This window comes from Lycorma delicatula, chromosome 4 (assembly GCF_047948215.1).
Source record: "Lycorma delicatula isolate Av1 chromosome 4, ASM4794821v1, whole genome shotgun sequence".
NCBI classification, from domain to species: Eukaryota; Metazoa; Arthropoda; class Insecta; order Hemiptera; family Fulgoridae; genus Lycorma; species Lycorma delicatula.
In genome coordinates, this window is record NC_134458.1 from 169,691,239 (window position 1) to 169,711,494 (window position 20,256).

Consider the following 20,256-nt stretch of genomic DNA (forward strand, 5'->3'; position numbering starts at 1 on the left):
ATGTGAAATTATGTGTTTTATGTAAGAATTATTGGTTTTTATTCTATTTATTAATGGGTTTATCTTTAAACAATTACAAATATAATGAATTAGAAGAATTTGTGCCTGATGATGGGAACTTGTTCCTAAAAATGTTGCTGTAAACAGTGAACAAATTTCCAAGATCAATTTAAATCAAGGAAATTATAAATGTTACGAATCTATTAAAACGATTTAGAAACAATTAAAAAAATTATTAAAAATTAAATTTATTGATTATTAAATAAATTGAGCATTGTAATCAAAAGTGCAATTTTGTACTGCATCAAGAGCAGTACAATTTTGTCATTTCTTTCATATTCATTCATTATCATCATTAGCATTAACTTCATAAATGTCACTTTCCTCAATAAAACATTATGTAAATTCATGTCTGAGATTGTATAATAATTAATAAAAAAACTACAGAGCTTTTATAATTCTTCTCAAATTACTAAAGTTCACAATACGTAAATACAAACTGCTAAAACAGATTTCATTTCTGTATTACGAAGGTTATTCAATAATTAAACAGACGAACGTTTTTTGTGAAAGAACACTTAATGCAGGCAATTAAAACTTTTGTAAGTGTTAGTTGGCAACCTTGTGAAGAGTATTAGTCAGCTGCTCGATTAATATTTATGTAAACAATCTCAAAAGTCTTAGTTACAATTATGTGTCACCTTGAAGAAAGTACTTTTGAAGAACAGCATTCTGTGATCCGATTTTTACTTCTGGAAAGTGTACAACTGTCATAAATATTCTCTCGGATGAACAAACAATTGTGAGTTTTTATACACGGGTAGAAAAGTTTAAAAGTGGTCGCAAAGCGTGACCTACAAGCACTGCTCTGAGCATTCGGTAACAGCGTCAACCTCGACACTAGATTCTCATATTGATTCACTTATCAAAGAAGACTAATGGCTTACAGTTGAACAAATTGCTGAAAAATATACAGGAAGTGTTGGCACAACTCATTCCATTATTCAAAACAAACTAAATTACTGTAAGACTTGTGCAAGGTGGGTTCTCAGAGAGCTTACCGTTCATCATAAAGCCGAGAGATTTTGAATTTGCACCGAACTGAAAAATCATTATAATAATGAAGGCGATGCATTTTTGGACAGAATTTTAACCTGTGATGAAACTTGGATACATCATTTTGAGCCAGAGTTCAAGCATCAAAGCATGCAGTGAAAATACCATGAATCGCCTGTTAATAAGAAATTCAAAACGCAACCATTGGCTGGTAAGGTCATGTTAACCAACTTTTGGAGTGCTCATGGTCCGATTTTCTGTGATTATTTGGAGGAGCAATGTACTATTCAAAAGCCTATACTACTCAGCCATGATTGAGAACAAAGTCAAGCTCGCATTGAAGAGGAAATGTGCAGGATGGCAGAGGAAAGGTGTGCTGCTTCTTCTTCAAGATAACACTCAACCTCATACGGGAAACTATTGGCAAAGTGGGATGGGAGCTCCTGCCTCATCTTCCTTATAGCCCTGATCTTGCCCCTTCAGATTTTTATTTGTTTGTTCTGATGAAAGTAGCTTTGTGTGGTCTCAAGTTCAACAACAATGAAGAGATACTGGCTTCAAGATGAAGGTAAAGAATTCTTCGCTGAGTGATAAGAAGATTCGTAAAAAGATGGGGTAAGTGTAGAGAAGTTGGTGGGGATTGCATGAAAAAGTAGACAAAAAAATTGTATTTAGTAAACCATTTTTGCTGTACAGCTATTTGTCTGTTTAACAATAAAATGTTTTTGGTTTAAACAACAATTTAGAACAATGACAACAATTAGGACAATATGACATGAGAGTCATTTTTTTAATGACCCTCGTATAAAAGTAAAGTTACTAAGAAATTAAATATTAGGGTAAGATATTATAATATAAGAACTATTTAAAAATTTGATTATCTAAATGGATAAATGAAGGTGGATAAAACAAGACAAATATGGGTCAATGAAGACAAATATCAAACATACACTGGCACACGAGCTTTCATGCAAAATATAAGTCTGCATATATTAAATTTAGAATTAAAAATTAATTCTTTAAAATACTTATGTAGTGTAATGTTTTATGGTAGTCACAAACAATTGGAAAACAGAAAGGAGACCTTTTAAATGTGTTTTTATAGGATAATGAAAATTAGTGGGTTAATAAAATTTGAAATGAGTGGTCTTAGGAAATAGAAAATGAGAGAAATTTGTAGCAGAATATTGTAAAGAGAAAAACTAGGTTGGTGGACCCATAGAATACAATATCAACATTTAGGTAGTATTTGACATAAGAGAAGGATGTAGTTCTCTGTTAGTGATATCTGTAGAGGAGACAAAGATTGTATCTCTTCACTGAATCTCGCATATAAAAGAGGTAATTGAGGATGCAGATTGGAATAAATATGTTCCAGTTAAACAGATTAGCATCGAACAAAAAGAAATCAAGAATATAATCAAACCAGTCAACTGGGAAAAAGTGTGTGTGTGTGTTTGACAGTTGACTAAACACATACACACACACACACAACTGTCTACAAAGCAATCTGCTTTGTAAGTATCGAGCCTGCAGAGGTATAGAAAGAAATAGGGGCAAAGAGAGTGAGTAATAAAGTGTGTGTGTGTGCGCATGTGTGAGGGCAATATTTAGTGAGGGAGAATCCAAAGTATATTTTTTTACCATGTGTTTGTACAGATTCAATTTTTACCATATTTTCATAAAATAATTAATAACTTAACCAGATCATATATCTGGAGTTAGAATAAAACATTAACTAGTAGAAGCCAAATCTCGTGTGAATAATTGGATATATGCCTTTACCAGTATAATAAAAGAGAAACTATCTCACTCTTAAATGAAAATTTTATTAAAATCATCATAACATGCTACATATATCATGTCAACAATGTGTGACATTTGTATGTGAATCTTAACTCACATTGTTTTACTGTACTTTAATTGTGATGACCTCAATAAACAATTGTAGTAAACTGTAAATTCACTGACACACTATTTATATATGTTTTGTGTAGTGTTTCAATGAATTCACATATATATTGTATGCATAATAAAAGAAAAGAAAATATTCTGCTTACATGATTTTGGTTAGCATTATGAAGGGCGTGAAGGACATTTCCACTTGATTTTGATTGTTGAAGTGAGTGAAGGACATTACCGCTTGACTTAGAATGTTGTAATGTATAACCTTTACCATTTATTGTTGGGAACATAAAGCCATTGTTATTATTACTCATTACAGTTGCAATACTGCTGCTAGATCTAAAAAAATAACAAGACATTTAGCAACATAAATTAATAAAAAATAATAACAAAAATAAATATTGTTAAAATTATTTTTTAGAACTATTACATATTATTTATCAGATGCAAATCCCAAAAATCATGAGGCCTAATATTAGTTTGAACCACATTTTCTGTTGCAGGAAGCATTTATGGCACTGGTGCTAGATGAAAATAGAATAAAAGTTATGATCTAGAGGACCATTTCATTCTCAATTCCTGAGTATTTATTAATGAGCGATTGATAAATTATATGTACATGAAAAATATATTATAAATCCACAAATATTCTGAATGAAAGTCCTGGCATCAATCTAGCTGAACTTTTGCACAATCTTCACAGAGCTTAAAATTAAACCTCTTCTCAACAATTAAGCTGAAAAATGTTTTAATATAGAAAAATGACCAAAAAAGAATCTTCACAGTATTTAATTTTTCAAAACAAGAGAAGTTAAAATAATTTGTCTAACTTTAAATTCTGTACTAAAGGTAGAATAATACCTTTAGAACATTCTCCTCACTCCCCTTAGTGATCATTTGCTAATGGGGCAAATGATTAATAATGAAAAATTTTTCTTTTCCCATTTTTGAACAGTTTTCAACACATTTCTAGATTAAGAAAAAAAAAAATTAATGCTTACTTTTTTATTTATTTATTATTTTTTTTACTCTACAGGATGATTCCTCTTTATTCTGTATGAACAACCATCTGTTTATAGATTAATATGATAAAGTGTTTAAAAATATTATAGGAATGAAAGACAGAAGTAAATGGCGGTATATGAAATTTATTTCAACTGAATTAGCATATGGATTGTTATTGAATACATTTTAATTTAAAACCAGAGTAAATACTGTGAAAGTCTGATGGTAAAAAGATATGAATACTTCAAAAGACATAGATTAAAGTAAAAAATACAGCCAATGCATTAAAATGGATGATGCAGTAGTAATGAGACAGTTTTCATAGAACAGAAAAGAATTATAATATTCTCAAAAACAGTTACAATATTGTATCAAAAGTTATAAGGTGACTTGGTTTTATCTGATAAGTGCCTCAACTCAAGTTTGGGTTAAAGTTGAGGTGAACTTCAGCCCAAACCACACAAATACTATCTGCACAGTAACTCAATCTGGTCTCCACAATTTCGACAACTTTCAACACAGATTCAATAGGCTTAAGGCTAAAACCCAGGAACAATCCACATTTAGGAAGAAAGTAATTAAGAATAAGGGAAAGTAATCTATAATAAGAAAGGGATCTTCTACCTAAAGAAAGCCAACAAAAAGAGACAAACGAATCCAAAAAAGTAAAAAACCAATCCAAAGAAATGCTTCAAGATCCTTTCAGGTAATGGGTTTTCATGCTGTCCACAACTGCTCAGTTATAAAATATCTCTCAAGTAAAATATCTTTACTCAAGATAGTAACACATTATTTAACAATAATTTTGATTTGACTACTACAAATGTAAGCTAGACAATTAACAACTTTTCCTTCAGATACTAAATGGGCATCTGAAAACAGGTTTAGGCTACTGAAAGGAATACTCTCACCCATTATTAGATTGTGTAGATTATGATTGTATCTGACTGAGCTACACATCTTTTAGCCAAACCCATAGTGGAAGATTTGAAGAACTGTTCAGCAGCTGACAATAAAAAATCAATGAATATGGTAGGCATATTAAGCGGTGCATAACTATTGAACAATTAAGATAACCGACTGAAGAGTAATTGGCTGTTTAAGAGGTAAGCAAGATAGATAAAATAAGATAAAAGATACAATTATTACATAGTTATTTTTAGGGAGTACGATTAAAATAAAAGAAACACAATCAGAAAAAGTATATGAATTGTAATTCGGACATAGAGTAGAAATGGAATACAAAATGTTCAATGACAGTTTGAGAATAACAAACCATGAAAACCGTATATTATATGTTACATTCTGATTATGGGGCTTTCATTGTTTAAAGTTAAAATTATAAGATGAAAAAATTATTACCCAGCTATTTGGCACAAATAAATAAACATTTTATTCAAGCTGAAAGAAATTTCTAATACATACATAACATCAGGAATGAATAATACCATGATATTGCACGAATTTAGGAAGACAACTCATCAAGAATGAAGTCTATCTTTGGAGAGATTCAGGATGATATAAAGTGAGTTTCTAAGAGCATGGTGTCCTAAATAGCCAAAATTTGGAATTATAGATTGGATCAAAACAAAAGCCTTATTTTAAAATTTACGAAGCGGTTGGCACACAACCCTGATGTAGGCAGCAATGTGTATGTGCTTGCTACTTTGAGGGAAAAAGTTTCCCACAAATTTGATTGTGAAAAGGAGAATTGTTAAATGAAAGTTGTAAATGAAGTAGAAGGTTAAAATATTTGGTGAATTACCCACAGTAAGTGAAAAACTGGTTTGAGGAAGGGCAGTTGATGCCACCACTACCTTCTTAAACCTTGCTGTGTTGCTCTATACCACCCCAGATTATACCAAAATGGAAATTTTTATCCAATACAAAGAGGTTCTGCCTAGGACTAATAATTTTTGTACTTACTAAAAGGCAGTTTGGTAAATTTAACAATTGTCCATCTATCCCGCTAATGACTGCATCATCCTGGAGCTTCAAAATTAGGAGGAAACTAGCCTCTCATTAACAGTGTTGTAGTGACGCAAAGTATAATATCATTATACCTATAAATAGGTATAATCAAATAAAATCATTAAAATTTGAGAATCACTAGCTCTTCTGCAAAGTTAGACCATGTTAAATTTTATTGCAGCAAGAATAATTAATTAATTTTGTTCAGCTAATTAGTGGCAAAAATGCATGCAACTAAAGAATTTTGCAATTAGGTTCAACCCAACCCAACAATCTATTGGAGGGAGAACACATTTGCCGAGATTTGTTAATCCCAGAATTATGTAATATTTAACCAATAATGATTTTACAATCTAACTATAAGGTCTATCAGTTGAGTTTAGGTCATGAGAGGGTGGATAAATACTAGGGATTAATAACATCCTCACTCTACATTTTTATGTCAATAATTTAATTCATGGATTTTTAATTTTAATATAAGTAGTCGATCACTAAACTAATATTAGTATTGTTTCTAATAGTAGACGTTGGAATTGTGTCATCATACAACCCTGGGAGGAGATGGCAGGAAAAATGCCAATTTCCTCTTTATCATGAGAATTATCTTCCCTTTAATTTTGGATCTTCCGTAATGAAGTGGTAAGTTACGGCAATGTACCAAAATTGAAACAAAATAAATTCAACACAATCAGTTATCTAATTTTTTTTCAATCCTGTATATGTTTTAACAAAGTTTAAAAATTAAATGTATATAATTCAAAGGGTGAAATTTTTTTTTTACATAAATAGATTGTACTTTTTATTCCCCTCACTTAAAAGGTTTCTTCCACCATACACAACACTATATGTGTTCAATTTTATATATTCACTTTCACATAGAGGATTAAAATATACACAAGGGACATTTACAACAATCAAATTATTTTTTTTTAAATTCATGAAACAATATTTTTAAAAAAAATATTTTTCTATTCATGGCTTCAATCAAGTTCCACCAAAGAGGAAATTAAAATTTATTACATCATCTAATGAAATTTTCAGATATTTAAAACAAAGTTATTCTAATCACATCAATAAAAAAAAAAACAAAATAGCTTTATTCAAAGCAGGAATCAAATAAAAGTTATAGAGAGGATTTAAAAAAAATGTAATACTGTAGAATTTCATAACAAAATTAAGCTTGTAGAATAATTACAAAATAAAAAACATATACATCATTTAGTTATAATGATAAACAGAGATATTAATGAAAATATTTTAATTAAATTTGAAGATATTTATAAAAACCAAAAATTGGTTCAAAACTGTTATCAAGAAAAAAATTCTTGCTATAAATATATATATAAATAAATATATATATATACGTATACAGTTGCCCAGAGGATTCTGCTAAACTTTGTAGGCATATTTCTCTCATTAAAGTAATGAAAAAAATTGATATAAACATGAGTTCAAAAATGATTTGTTAGTGAGTTATTGCTAGTGTAAGATTCTGCCCTGACTTCTGCTCCTTCACTGAAATGAAACCTTACTGAAATTGTGAGAAGGTAAGTTAAGGGGAGAATTTAGTGATTTTTGACCTGAAAAACTTTTAAAAATGGGTTCCAGAACTGTACCTCTATCATTGTTTACAAATAGGGTGTAATATACAAAAATTTGAGTTGAAAAACACTTTTAGCTTTGGCATAAATTAACTTTTTTTAATGGTCAATAAACAAATAAAACTTATTGGTGAAATTAAACAATTTTATTAAAATGATTTTAATAAAATTTTTTAATAATTTTAATAAAATTTTTTAATAATTTTATGAAAATTTAAGTATCAATTTTATGTAGTAAAATTAACAACATTTAATTAAGAGATTTAAGTGTACGATTGCAGAAAATAATTTCACCAAGAGGGGGAGTGCGACAGCAACTTTCGAATTTCAATATTCCCTCAGTGTGAATCAAAGCCAAAATCAATTAAGCACTAGTTTTATTAAGAATAGAAAAGGCATTTATAATTTATTTATCTACCTGTATTTTATGATATCTTTAGTTTTTTTTTTAATTTCATAATAAAACAATTTTTTTTAAAAATTCATTATTTACAATGTTGACAGTTACTATAAAACATAAAAATTCAATTTAAAAAATAATTTTAATGCTACATATATTATTTTATTAAAAGGAATTAACAAACACGTAATACATGATCTAATTTTTAATGTTATGTTCAATTAAATAATGTTCACAAAATAAAACTCGAACTGGTGTTATTCACATTATGGATGCTCTATTCAGTTAACTGAATAAAGGATATATAACTTGCATTTTTTGTTTACTTTACATTTTTAAAATACATTTAGGTTATTAATATTTTCAGAAGATTTAAGTGCCGGGGAATAAAGAGTCTTAGTTCAGAAATAGCAGGCTTCCCCCCTAGTAAGTAGAGTACATAATGCACCATTTAGCGACAGAAAATGCTACATTTGTTATTTTACACTACATGTTCCTTTCTTATGGTGAAACATCTATTACATCTAAACTATAATGAAATTACTGATAGTTGCTTTCTCTGACAACAATTTTCATTGAACAGCCGATTCTGATGACTATGTGAACCGAGTGAAACAATACTTTAGCAAACATGAAAGCAACTTATTATGTTCGCTTCCATAGCAAATTTTAATAAATTTCAAACTCATTTAAAACCCTCTTCCCACCGATTTACTTAAAAGTCTTTTTCAAAACAAATAATATTCTGTTGGTAAGTTTTTAAATAATATTAATTAAAAAATAAATTGTAATATATTACTTATTATATAAGAAATAACAACCCAATTCAATCATTTAATCGTAGATAAATTTTATGGCGTGTGAAGAATACTAAGCCTGACTGGGATTTGAACCAAGAATCTTCTAAATGAAAAACAGAGACCCCTTTTGTATAAACATAATTTTGTTTTTCTATAAATCATTAAAATATAGGACTAATCAAGATTTTATTGTAGACTCCTTTGATCTGTCCAGGCTATTGCTAGAACACATTCTTTCTTCTTTCCACATTTAATTTACCCAAACCTGATATCTATATTTCAGATATATATTTATCAAAAAGGATAGAATATTTATTTTATTTATTAGTAAGGAGTAAATATTACACATTTATTCCTGTAGGCTTGGCTGCTGTTACATGACAGTATATAAAGGTCAGTGGAAAAGGCAAACAAAAACTACTTCAATCCTCCAAACTTAACTGGATGAACCTTGTACGAGACATCTATTATTTTTTGAAATGGCTTGGGTTAAGTATCGTCTCATGCGGGTCGTCAAAACAGTTTTCGTTTTGGGACTTAATATACACACACATATATGAATACAGAGGACATATGCTACTGTTTATTTTAAAATCAATCTTTTTTTTACTAATTTAATTTATTTATTAATGGTAACAGTATGTAAAATATTTGGGATTCTGCTTCCAAATTGAATTATTTCGCGGTTTTGTCAACAGGGACAAACGTACGAAGGGGAGTCTCGCTTAATAATTCCTGTAAAATCTTAACATAACTCCTATTCAGAAAGCAATTTTTTTTTTTTTTTAATTTAATTTGAATAAATTACAAAAGTTTTTTTAATGAGATTCTAGCCTTTAATAAATATAGTTTTATTTTAATGAAAATATTCTTATAGGGCAACACGCATTATTGCGTTATCTTCAAAGTCGAAAACATTGTAAATACTATAAAAGATAAAATTAATAATGTATAAGTGTTGAAACAATTTTTAAACAACTTTTTTTATTTGCTAAAGTTGTTTTCAAAATAATCGTTTTAAACAATTTCAATACAATTTATAAAATTATTCGTAATTAAAAAAATAACGCAAAATTCATTAAAATTTAAAGATTATAAAATAACAACGTTAAAATTTAATACAAATAAAACAGTAAGACAATTCTGGATCTACTCGTTAATACAAATTGATTTATACGTTCTAAGAAATCAGTTAAAAGGTTTAAGAAACTATTATTTTATAACGTATCGTGTACGACGATACGTTACGAATCATCGGTCTAAGATAAAAAAATTTCGCATGTAATAAAACAGATTAGTAAAGCAAAACTATCAACATTTCCTCCCTACCTGTATGACATTATTATGATTAATACAACGAACAGGCGTACTAACTGTAATGAATATACGTAAAGGTGCACTAAATAAATATACGTACGGTTACGAAGATAAATCGTGACAATAAATGTAAATGTGTATATATATTGATAAGCTAATACGACAAAATACTTACATAATTTAATAAAATGTCGATATTATTAATGGAAGGTTAGTTGTAGGTGAAATAAGCAGATGACATCAATAAGTTACTACAATATAAACGTAACATAGTTGGAGGAAAACAACACAACATACAAGCATGGCATCAGGAATGCCAACAGAGCCGACTACCAGCTGATAACGGGTTCAAAATAAGAGGAGGAGTTGTGACGTGTAGTAGTAGTAGTGTCGAGTTAGTGGTGGGGAGTTTGGACTGGCAGAGTTGGTTGTGGTGGGGAAAGTTGCTGACCTCGAGGTTGGCAGATCTCTGCTCATCGTAAACTCTTTAGCGTGCACATTCAGTCTCGGCGACGCGTTTGTCTTCGGCGGTGAATTTGATGTGTTTGAACCCTCTACCCTGACGTCTGAAAAAAAAAAATTACACGAAGAACATTTACTAAAAATCGTTTTAAACAAGCAATAAAATTCATTTTAAAAATACAAGAGCATTTCTTATATCTATTAAAATTTTTTAGAACGTATCGATTACATTTTTATCGACAGGAATCCCTCGACGGTTTGATGAAATTCTGCCCATCTTTTTTTCTATTCTTCGCTAATATTTCGACGTCAACGCATTTGATATACTCACGTTATTTACTGAATACGTCTTAGTTTCGTTCACAATATACTCTTCCGTTAGTAGATTAACTAACCGTGAGTCTTAATGACCGACCTAATTAATTAAACCTCTTAATTTAAAATATCGACCTACATAATTTAAACATTCTCCGCAATAAAAAAGCACTCTTTTTCGTCTTTCGCTGATATAAAGCACCCCACTCCGTAGAAATGTTAAAAAAAATGTCTTTCATATACCTAAAACATGGTTGATAATAATAAATTTTATTCTTTTTCAATTATATTTCTTTCTACCACATTTCATCGCCTAAACTTGTAATTCCTTTCAACTAATGAGTTGAAATTATAAGTTTAAAATGTTAAACTTATAATTTCAAATTTGAATAAACAGCATTGTTCTTTATTTTTATTCGTTATTCGATCCTACTCTGAGAGTTTGAGGCGGGCGCAAAGTGAGATCCGACCGGCGAGCCGAAACGTGGAGGCCTGTTAGAGTAAAGGGCACTCCCCTGGGCTGTGTAATACTTAACTGCAGGATCCAGCCCGGGGGAGAAGAAAAAAATGTTTTATTCAAAAAAATATAACCAACATTTCTTAATAAGTTTATTTATTTTCATTATTTCGTTGTTGCTCAGCCGTAATTTATAAATACAAATATCAAATAATAATATTCAATGAAAATAGATCTCCTGATAGATAAGAATGATTACACACAAATCAATCAAAGGTTCTGATTGATCGTTGAAGCAGATATAATAAGTAATATGTAAGTATAATTTACGCTACTGCCCTTTCACAGCACTTCCATCTAACTTAAAAAAATTAAAAAATAGCGAAACTAATGATCTATCACGACCAGAGTTTTTTTAATATATTTAAAATTTAGATGACGTATCGTGAAATTACTTTTTAAAAAAGTCGGCAAAGTCTTGCATGACGTTTTCGGCTTTGCCCTTGACAAATTTTTATTTTAAAAACGCTATAGGGTCTTTAAATATTTATGACAATTATGCGACTGTGAAAAATCAATAATATTCATTAAAAAATTTTGAATTCGATTTTAACTCCTTGACTAGGCGACATTTTACCATAAATTACAATAAAAAATTCTTAGTAAAAGATTTTGAGTTCCGATTGTCACGAATGATATTTTTAGCATCAAAATTATATAGTATTTGGAATATAGTTGCTGAAATATACCTAAATTTTTGTAAAAAAAATTGTGCCATTTGACCCTAATGCAAGTCTGCTATCTCGATATAACAGTTTTAATAGCCTCAACTTGAAAAACGAAAAAGTATCAGAAATGAAAAAAAAATTCAAACAATTTTTTTATATTTTAAAGTCCCCGGCTTTGTAGGACCGACTTTAGAAATGTTGCCATGTCTACGTTAATACTAGATGCAATTGGATTATCAATTTTTAAAATTAAAATTTAAAAAGATTGATATTTTAAGTACAGGTCCAATTCAGTCCCCTTGTTTTTGGGGCTTAAAAGTTTATTTATTGGAGTAATTATTCACTTCAATAAATCAGTCCAATTCAAAGTTATTCAACAAGACTACGTCATAAAAAATAATTATAGTTTAATAAAAAAAATATTCCTTATCTCCGTTACTTTTTAATCTTTACATGGAACTAGCAGTTAATGATGTTAAAGAACAATTTAGATTCGGAGTAACAGTACAAGGTGAAAAGATAAAGATGCTACGATTTGCTGATGATATAGTAATTCTAGCCGAGAGTAAAAAGGATTTAGAAGAAACAATGAACGGCGTAAATGAAGTCGTACGCAAGAACTATCGCATGAAAATAAACAAGAACAAAACAAAAGTAATGAAATGTAGTAGAAATAACAAAGATGGACCGCTGAATGTGAAAATAGGAGGAGAAAAGATTATGGAGGTAGAAGAATTTTGTTATTTGGGAAGTAGAATTACTAAAGATGGACGAAGCAGGAGCGATATAAAATGCCGAATAGCACAAGCGAAACGAGCCTTCAGTAAGAAATATAATTTGTTTACATCAAAAATTAATTTAAATGTCAGAAAAAGATTTTTGAAATTATATGTTTGGAGTGTCGCTTTATATGGAAGTGAAACTTGGACGATCGGAGTATCTGAGAAGAAAAGATTAGAAGCTTTTGAAATGTGGTGCTATAGGAGAATGTTAAAAATCAGATGGGTGGATAAAGTGACAAATGAAGAGCTATTGCGGCAAATAGATGAAGAAAGAAGCATTTGGAAAAATATAGTTAAAAGAAGAGACAGACTTATAGGCTACATACTAAGGCATTCTGGAATAGTCGCTTTAATATTGGAAGGACAGGTAGAAGGAAAAAATTGTGTAGGCAGGCCACGTTTGGAATATGTAAAACAAATTGTTAGGGATGTAGGATGTAGAGGGTATACTGAAATGAAACGACTAGCACTAGATAGGGAATCTTGGAGAGCTGCATCAAATCAGTCAAATGACTAAAGACAAAAAAAAAAAATATGTGTTCCATGATGCTTCCTTGTTCGATGGGATCAAAAATTAGGCCAAATCTGATATATATATAAAAATGTTAAGTTCGTTTGTGTACGCCTTCAAAAACTCAAAATGTTCTGCACCGATTGAGCTCAAATTTTAGCAAGATATATAACCCGCATCAAAGATTGTTTTCATCTATTTTTAATTTGTACAGTTTTTAATAAATAAGAGGCTAATAAATCAGATGGAAATGTAAATAAAGGAAAACCAATCAGATCAATGCAAGATGGCCGCTGTCAAACACAAAGAGCCCGTATGGCCGTTGCCAATGTAAACAAAATCACAACTGATTAAGTAACAAATTTCTTTGAATTATATTTAACTGCTAAAACATCTGTATTTTATTAAAAAAAAAAAAAAAAACACCAAAACAAAAAGAAAAGCCACCAAGAAGGATGACTTACAGCAAATAAATTAAAACACCCAACTTTCTCATAGCCCAGATAGACTTAAGACTATGAAAACAAAAAAAGGCGAAATAACCAAATACACAGAAAATAATATCCCTACATAATGACCAAAAAATCCTTTGTTAGATTAAATATTCACTTTTGTCTGAATTTACAGAAGGCATTTACAACGAAGCATTGATAAATATTGAAGACAAGTGCTTAGCTAATGCAAATAAAATTCTTAGTCAATTGGGAATGCCAGCACCCACCCGAGCTGCAATTGCTTCATTTGATGTGGATTTACGCCGTGAACAGTTACAACAGTGGTGATCTTCAGTCATATGTCCAATCAAGCATTCCCAAATTAACGCGTGAACAGAAAGGCATTTATGATCGCATAATGCAAATGATAAATGACGGAGTTGGGGGGACCTTCTTCTTGGATGCGCCAAGAGGAACTGGGAAAACATTCCTCATTAGATTGATTCTAGCAACGGTTCGATCAAAAAATGACATAGCCTTAGCTCTTGCTTCGTCTGGAATATCTGCGACATTTTTACCAGGTGGAAGGACTGCGCATTCAGCTCTGAATTGAATGTCAGAACGCCGACATTTGTAAAACCCCTGATGCCCAAAATGTTGGCCGACCGGTATACTTTCGGTGCTGCAGTAACAATAGAGTTATAACCGGGAACGTAAAAAGGGAAAAGAATTATAAAATCGTCACTTGAAAAAACAGGAGTTGCCGAATTAATATCGCTATATTGCCGAATAATATTAAAAAATACCAATAAAGTTTACCTTTTAATTTCTTGTAGAAAAGAGCAAATACAGTGCAATGAAATTAATCATTGTGTCATTACAGAAAGGGATATATTAGTTTATTTTACTCTTCTCTCTCAATCTTTCTTACAATTGCAACAACGTAAAGCGACTAATGTACAGTAGCATCGATCAGAACTACTTTATATGAAAGTAATGATGTTCAGTATACACCCGATCCCTGCAGAGAAGGTATCAGTTGTAGGGTTGAATACCGATCCGATACGATGATATTTCGGCACACCGATATGCAGCAGCATATTCAGCGCATAAAAAATGCGACGGGAAACAGTTCACTCTTAATTAACCGGCATAAGTTGTTTGTTATTCTTGTTATTACCTGTGTGTTCTCGGAAGTTATTTTTTATTCTTATCAGATCCACTTATAACTGTACGTTAACGATAGCCAATATACGATTTAACCTCAACTACTACATTTTCACAAATTCAATGGCATAGCGTTATAATCAGTATTATATATATGTCTTATTATAACTATACAACAAAAAAGAATATTTGGCTCGGTGAAGTATATACCGGAAAAGCATTTTCACTCGATACTTTCTCAAGTAAATCGTGGGGTTAGTTATTTTTGGTAAGTACCTGTCATTTTTGAGGGTGACTAGTGTCTTGTCAGATCCCCTACAACCGTTCGGTTATAGCACGTAACATACATAAAATAAAATGAAACGAAATATACAACAAAATTACATTCAATATAAATGATTATTATTATATTACTGAATTTAATTATAATTTATATATAGTAAGTATTGTTTATAATGACATACCGGATATAGTGACCAAAAATTTATCTCTTGGTTGGTTTGGTATGCTGTTAATATATAAATACAGTATGTATATTGTTTATAATTACATCGGTTGTAGTGACATATCAGTAATTATGACTTATTTTTTTCTATTGCAATACAACATATTATCGCTTACAATGACGGACGGAAGTGTGACATCAGTGACATAGTATACCTACATTGTAGCTACAGAAATTTTTTGACGGTTAAAATGAGTCACCTTTTCCTTTTTACCTGCATATGTACTGTAGTTCTTGTTTTTTTTATCTTCTTCCTGTACCAGATTATTGTAAACTGAAACAGTCGCATTCAGTTGTTATTAATCATTTGCTGTGAACGTGTCATATCGTGCGGGTACAGTATTTTATTTTACGTATCCTGTGGAATTCATTTAATAGCGATTTAATTATGACTTATATTGTGTCAGGGAGAATAAGCGGCGAGGCCGCAGTAGCTTCAACCAGTGTGTCAGAAAAGTGGCTAGAAACCGTTTGGCTAAAATTAAAAGAGGGCTATTCGGACGAAAAATTCTATAATGCTAATGAACTCGGTCTTTTTTTAATTATTCCAGAAAGAACCTTTCGGTTTAAAGGCGAAACGTGTTCGGGGAGAAATTATCAAAAGAAAGACTAACAGTACTAATTGCTACAAATATGACTTGGAGCTGCCAAAAACAAAAATTCTGGTTGTAGGGAAAAGTGCTAAACTCCGATGTTTTAAAAATTTGAAATCGTTTCCTGTTAGGTACGAAAGTAAAAAGAAAGCTTGGATGACAAGTGATGTCTTTACGTCTTGGTTTCGAACATGAGACCGTGAATTAAAAATTGAAAATGACAAAAAACTGCTGCTCATTGACAACTGTCCGGCTCATCCACACGTTGAACAGCCCTTAGATCAAGTCGGTAAACACCTAATTTTAGAAATTATACAGAATTTAGATCGAAAAAAGAAAACACAAATAACTATTCTGGATGCTGTAATTACGTTAGAAAAATCATGGAGTGAGGTTTCTCCGTTGACTGTAAAAGATTGCTTTCGACATGCAGGCTTTTTACCGCAGGCTGGCAAAATTACTAACGTCGCATGCGAAGAAGAATCTTTAGCGGAATGAGGCAATAGTCTGCAAAACCAGTCGTCAAATGCATTGTTTGAAGATTATCAAGAGGTTGACAAATATTTAGAAACAAACGAAACTGTAACAGATGATGATGTAGTGGCTTCAGTACTAACAGAAATAGACGGGGTGTAGATAATGACAACGAAGGTAACGATGAGGACATCAACCCACCAAAACTTCCAGAAGTTCTAGCGGTAATGAAAACCGTTTGCCGGTTTCTCAATTTTACAGAAATTGCTAATGAAAAAAAAAAGTCTTTGTTTTTATTTAGAAAAGAACCTTCAAAAACTGTATTACAACACGAAATGTTCGAAACAAAGCAAAATAACCGACTTTTTGCAGAAAAAGTAATTTTTTTTACAATTTTTTCTATCTTCTTTTACTCTACCGTATTTGTATATATTTTTGTTTTTTCTTTATTATTTTATTACGGAAATAAATTATTATTATTATTTTTAATGATTATTATTTTCGGTGTATTACAATACCCGTGTAGATGGCATATTAAAGTAGTACCACTAAGCTACCTAAATATCGGTTATTGTAACTATCGTTTATAATAACCTAAAATCGTCGGTTCCTTGGAGGTCACTATAAACGATATTTACTGCGTTTGTATATATATATATATATATACGCTACAAACTCAATAAAATTTATACAATTATTTATATAATAATTTCGTAGAAATATAATTTATAAATAAAATTGTTTCAAACTAAATTAAGAATACACACACACAAACAAACACACGAGTATATTTTTTTATTCTATAATTATTTATTTCCGAATAAAAATTACGAATAATTTTAATTTGTCGGCTAAGTTTGTTTCAAATTTAAAACATGAGGGGTATATATTTACAAATTTAGATTCTACTTAAATTAAACACGATTTGAAAAACTAAGTATTTAAAAATTCGTCAAATAACAAAACTAGGAGATTAATTCTTACGAACTAAACTCATGATAATGTCATGAAAACAAATAAAGTAAAAGATGAAATAAAGAAACCGCTATCGCAGTCAGTGTGTCACAAGGGTGAACTTCCGGTTTTATTTAAGAAAGAAAGAATGTTGCTCTAATTATTTTTGAAAATAACATTCCTTTCGGTTTTTTTTATTTTTATTTTATTTTTTATTTCATGATATCAGTATCATGTGTTCTTTTATAGTACCCCGAGGTACTGTATACTGTTCCAATAAATGCATCACATTTGTACATTTGTGTTTTTTCTTCCTCCTTTTCACATAGTTGTTAAGTTGGGCCCATCAATTGCTAAATACTGCTACTTGGCATCAACCTACTGTTACTCAACATACTGTTACCCAAAATCTATGTGGTTTTGGAGCCATGTTCACAAAAAAATAAAAGGTTTAAAACGATTAAAACATCAAAAATGATTTTTTTGGACACTCACCCTTTTCCTTCATACCAGAACACATTTTGGATTGTTCCGAAACAAGTTTGCACCTGGTGGTGCTCGTAAAAATCTAATTCGGGCTACAAAATTGGATGTTTTGGGACCGCTGGGAAACCAACTCACAGAAATCTATTTTTAGCTTTCTAACATGTCATCCTTCCATTTACAACATGAAATCCTTGAAAACGTACCCAAAAATCCAGTTTTTTGCTTCTAACTCCGGATGAATCGAATCGCTTGAAGAATCAATAGAGTTCTATTCCTTCTAGGTTTTCGTCATCTTTCCAAGTTTCATCAAAAGCTTTTTTAAAAATTGAGCCAGTGGAACAGAAAAAGCTGAAAATGAACCCAAAACCCCGTTTTTTGGCTCTAAATCCGGTTTTTGTGAACCGATTCGCTTGAAAATCAATAGGGCTCTATTCCTAATAGTTTACATCACGTCAACACGTTTGGTCAAATCGGTTTACATTTTCGTCCGTAGAGCGGACGAAAAAATCTTATACATAAATATGTATACAAACATTGCGGAACGTGATCAAGAGACTTCAAAACATAAAGGAAAACATGGTAATTCTTACCATAATAGAGACCTATAGCTGCATTTTTATTTGCAGTTTGTTACTAATTATACACCTGAATCGCATCGAGCCGGTTTGTTTTGTTAATTAGAACCAGAAGACAACATGATTGTTTCATCAAGATTATAGAGCTCGAGAACTGTACATAAAAAAGGACGTTTAAACATGTTATTTTCTTCAAACGGTTTTATTCTCATGAGGATTTTGATAAAATTTAGATAAGAGAAGATTTTTTTTTTTCAGAAGGAGAAGAAGGCTCTACTAAAAATTGACTGCGATTTCAAAATTGTAAACTGAAACATACGTTGTTTAAATTGTACGCATTTATTTTGTTTTTTAAACTATTTTTACAAGTAGAATTTTACAAAAACATTACATTAAAGTGAAAAACATTACAGAAACCCTTTTCTACTGAGAGGATGCCGCTGATCTCATGCGTAAATATAATTTCTCAAGTATTTTACTCGCAAAATTAATTTAACTATTTGTCTAACTAATAAAAAAAAATTTGTTTAATAATAAACAAATTATTTAACTATTTAATTTCCAACCCACCGGGATGGTCTAATGAACTCGTCATCGCAGTCAGCTGATTTCGAAGTCGAGAGTTCTAAGGTTCAAATCCTAGTAAAGACATTAACTTTTATACAGATTTGAGTACTAGATCGTGAATACCGGTGTTCTTTGGTGGTTGGGTTTCAATTAACCATACATCTCGGGAATGGTCGACCTGAGACTGTACAAGACTACACTTCATTTACATTCATACATATCATCCCCATTCATCCTAAACACCACCTTACGGTGGTTCTGGAGGCTAAACAGAAAAAGAACTATTCGTTCTAAGTTTTCCTCCAAAGAGTTTGTTTTCTTTTATTTATTTCTTCGACTTGTAAATTAATAATTTTGTATCGTAAAAAATGTTTCTATAAAAAATATAATATTTTTTCTTATAAGTAATAAAATTCGATCAAAATAAATTGTTTTATTTATTTTGTTATTACTAGTATAATAAATTTCATCAGAATACTTATGCCAAGCATTATTTCACGTTATTTAGATATTATTTATTTCTTGATAGGTAATTGCCGAACGTATCCCCTACAGAAATGTTTACTCCCACAGACAGCATTTTCATTAGGTACGCGTTGTTTATGATACGTATATTTTAACCCGAATGAATTTTCGTACTTTTTGTAGAATCATTGTAGCTATATAATTCCGTCGTATTAAATCTCTTAGATAATTTTTTCCAATTATATTCAGCCCTATAAATTTAATCTTTTTCTCCAGCTAAAAGATTTCCTTTTCTGATTAACGTTATCAGCAGCTTTTTTAAAGAAACTTAATAAAAAAACGAAAGGAAAAGACATTCCCACAAAGGAAGTGAAATCGAATGTACTGTTTTTTTTAATAAAGACAAGAACTTTCATTACTGACCTTTGTGTGAAAGTTATAATTTATTCTGTAGCTATAAAACGCCTCCGTTAGCCTAGCCTTGATAGATCGATGAACTTACAACAACAGTCAAAACAATATTAAACGGGTTAGTTCTTATTAGATATAATTAAGAATAATTTGTTATTAAGTAGCTCAGTAGGACGTGACGGTCTTCCGTCGTTTGCGTTTATATTTATTTATATGTTTAAACGTTTAGATGCAAGTAGAATGATATTTATCTAGAAATGCCCTTGCGAGTTCTTTTTTTATAATTAGCCGCCAAGAGAAGAATTTCTTGGGCGC

General features: G+C 30.6%; 1 protein-coding gene across 7 annotated transcripts in view; it reads right to left on the reverse strand.

Moving 5' to 3' along the window:
• The window catches only part of LOC142324067 (CBP80/20-dependent translation initiation factor), a 162,280-nt gene that overhangs the window by 36,008 nt on the left and 106,016 nt on the right, over nt 1–20,256 (reverse strand). For all 7 annotated transcript variants that reach the window (XR_012756204.1, XR_012756203.1, XM_075364692.1 and 4 more), the window contains 2 exons: nt 10,507–10,621; nt 3,117–3,300 (listed from right to left, as the gene is read on the reverse strand). Coding sequence is in view for 5 of the 7 variants with exons in the window: in XM_075364692.1 (XP_075220807.1) it covers nt 3,117–3,300; nt 10,507–10,621 (299 nt within the window). In the remaining 2 variants the exon portion in view is untranslated. The remainder of the gene's footprint in view (nt 1–3,116; nt 3,301–10,506; nt 10,622–20,256) is intronic.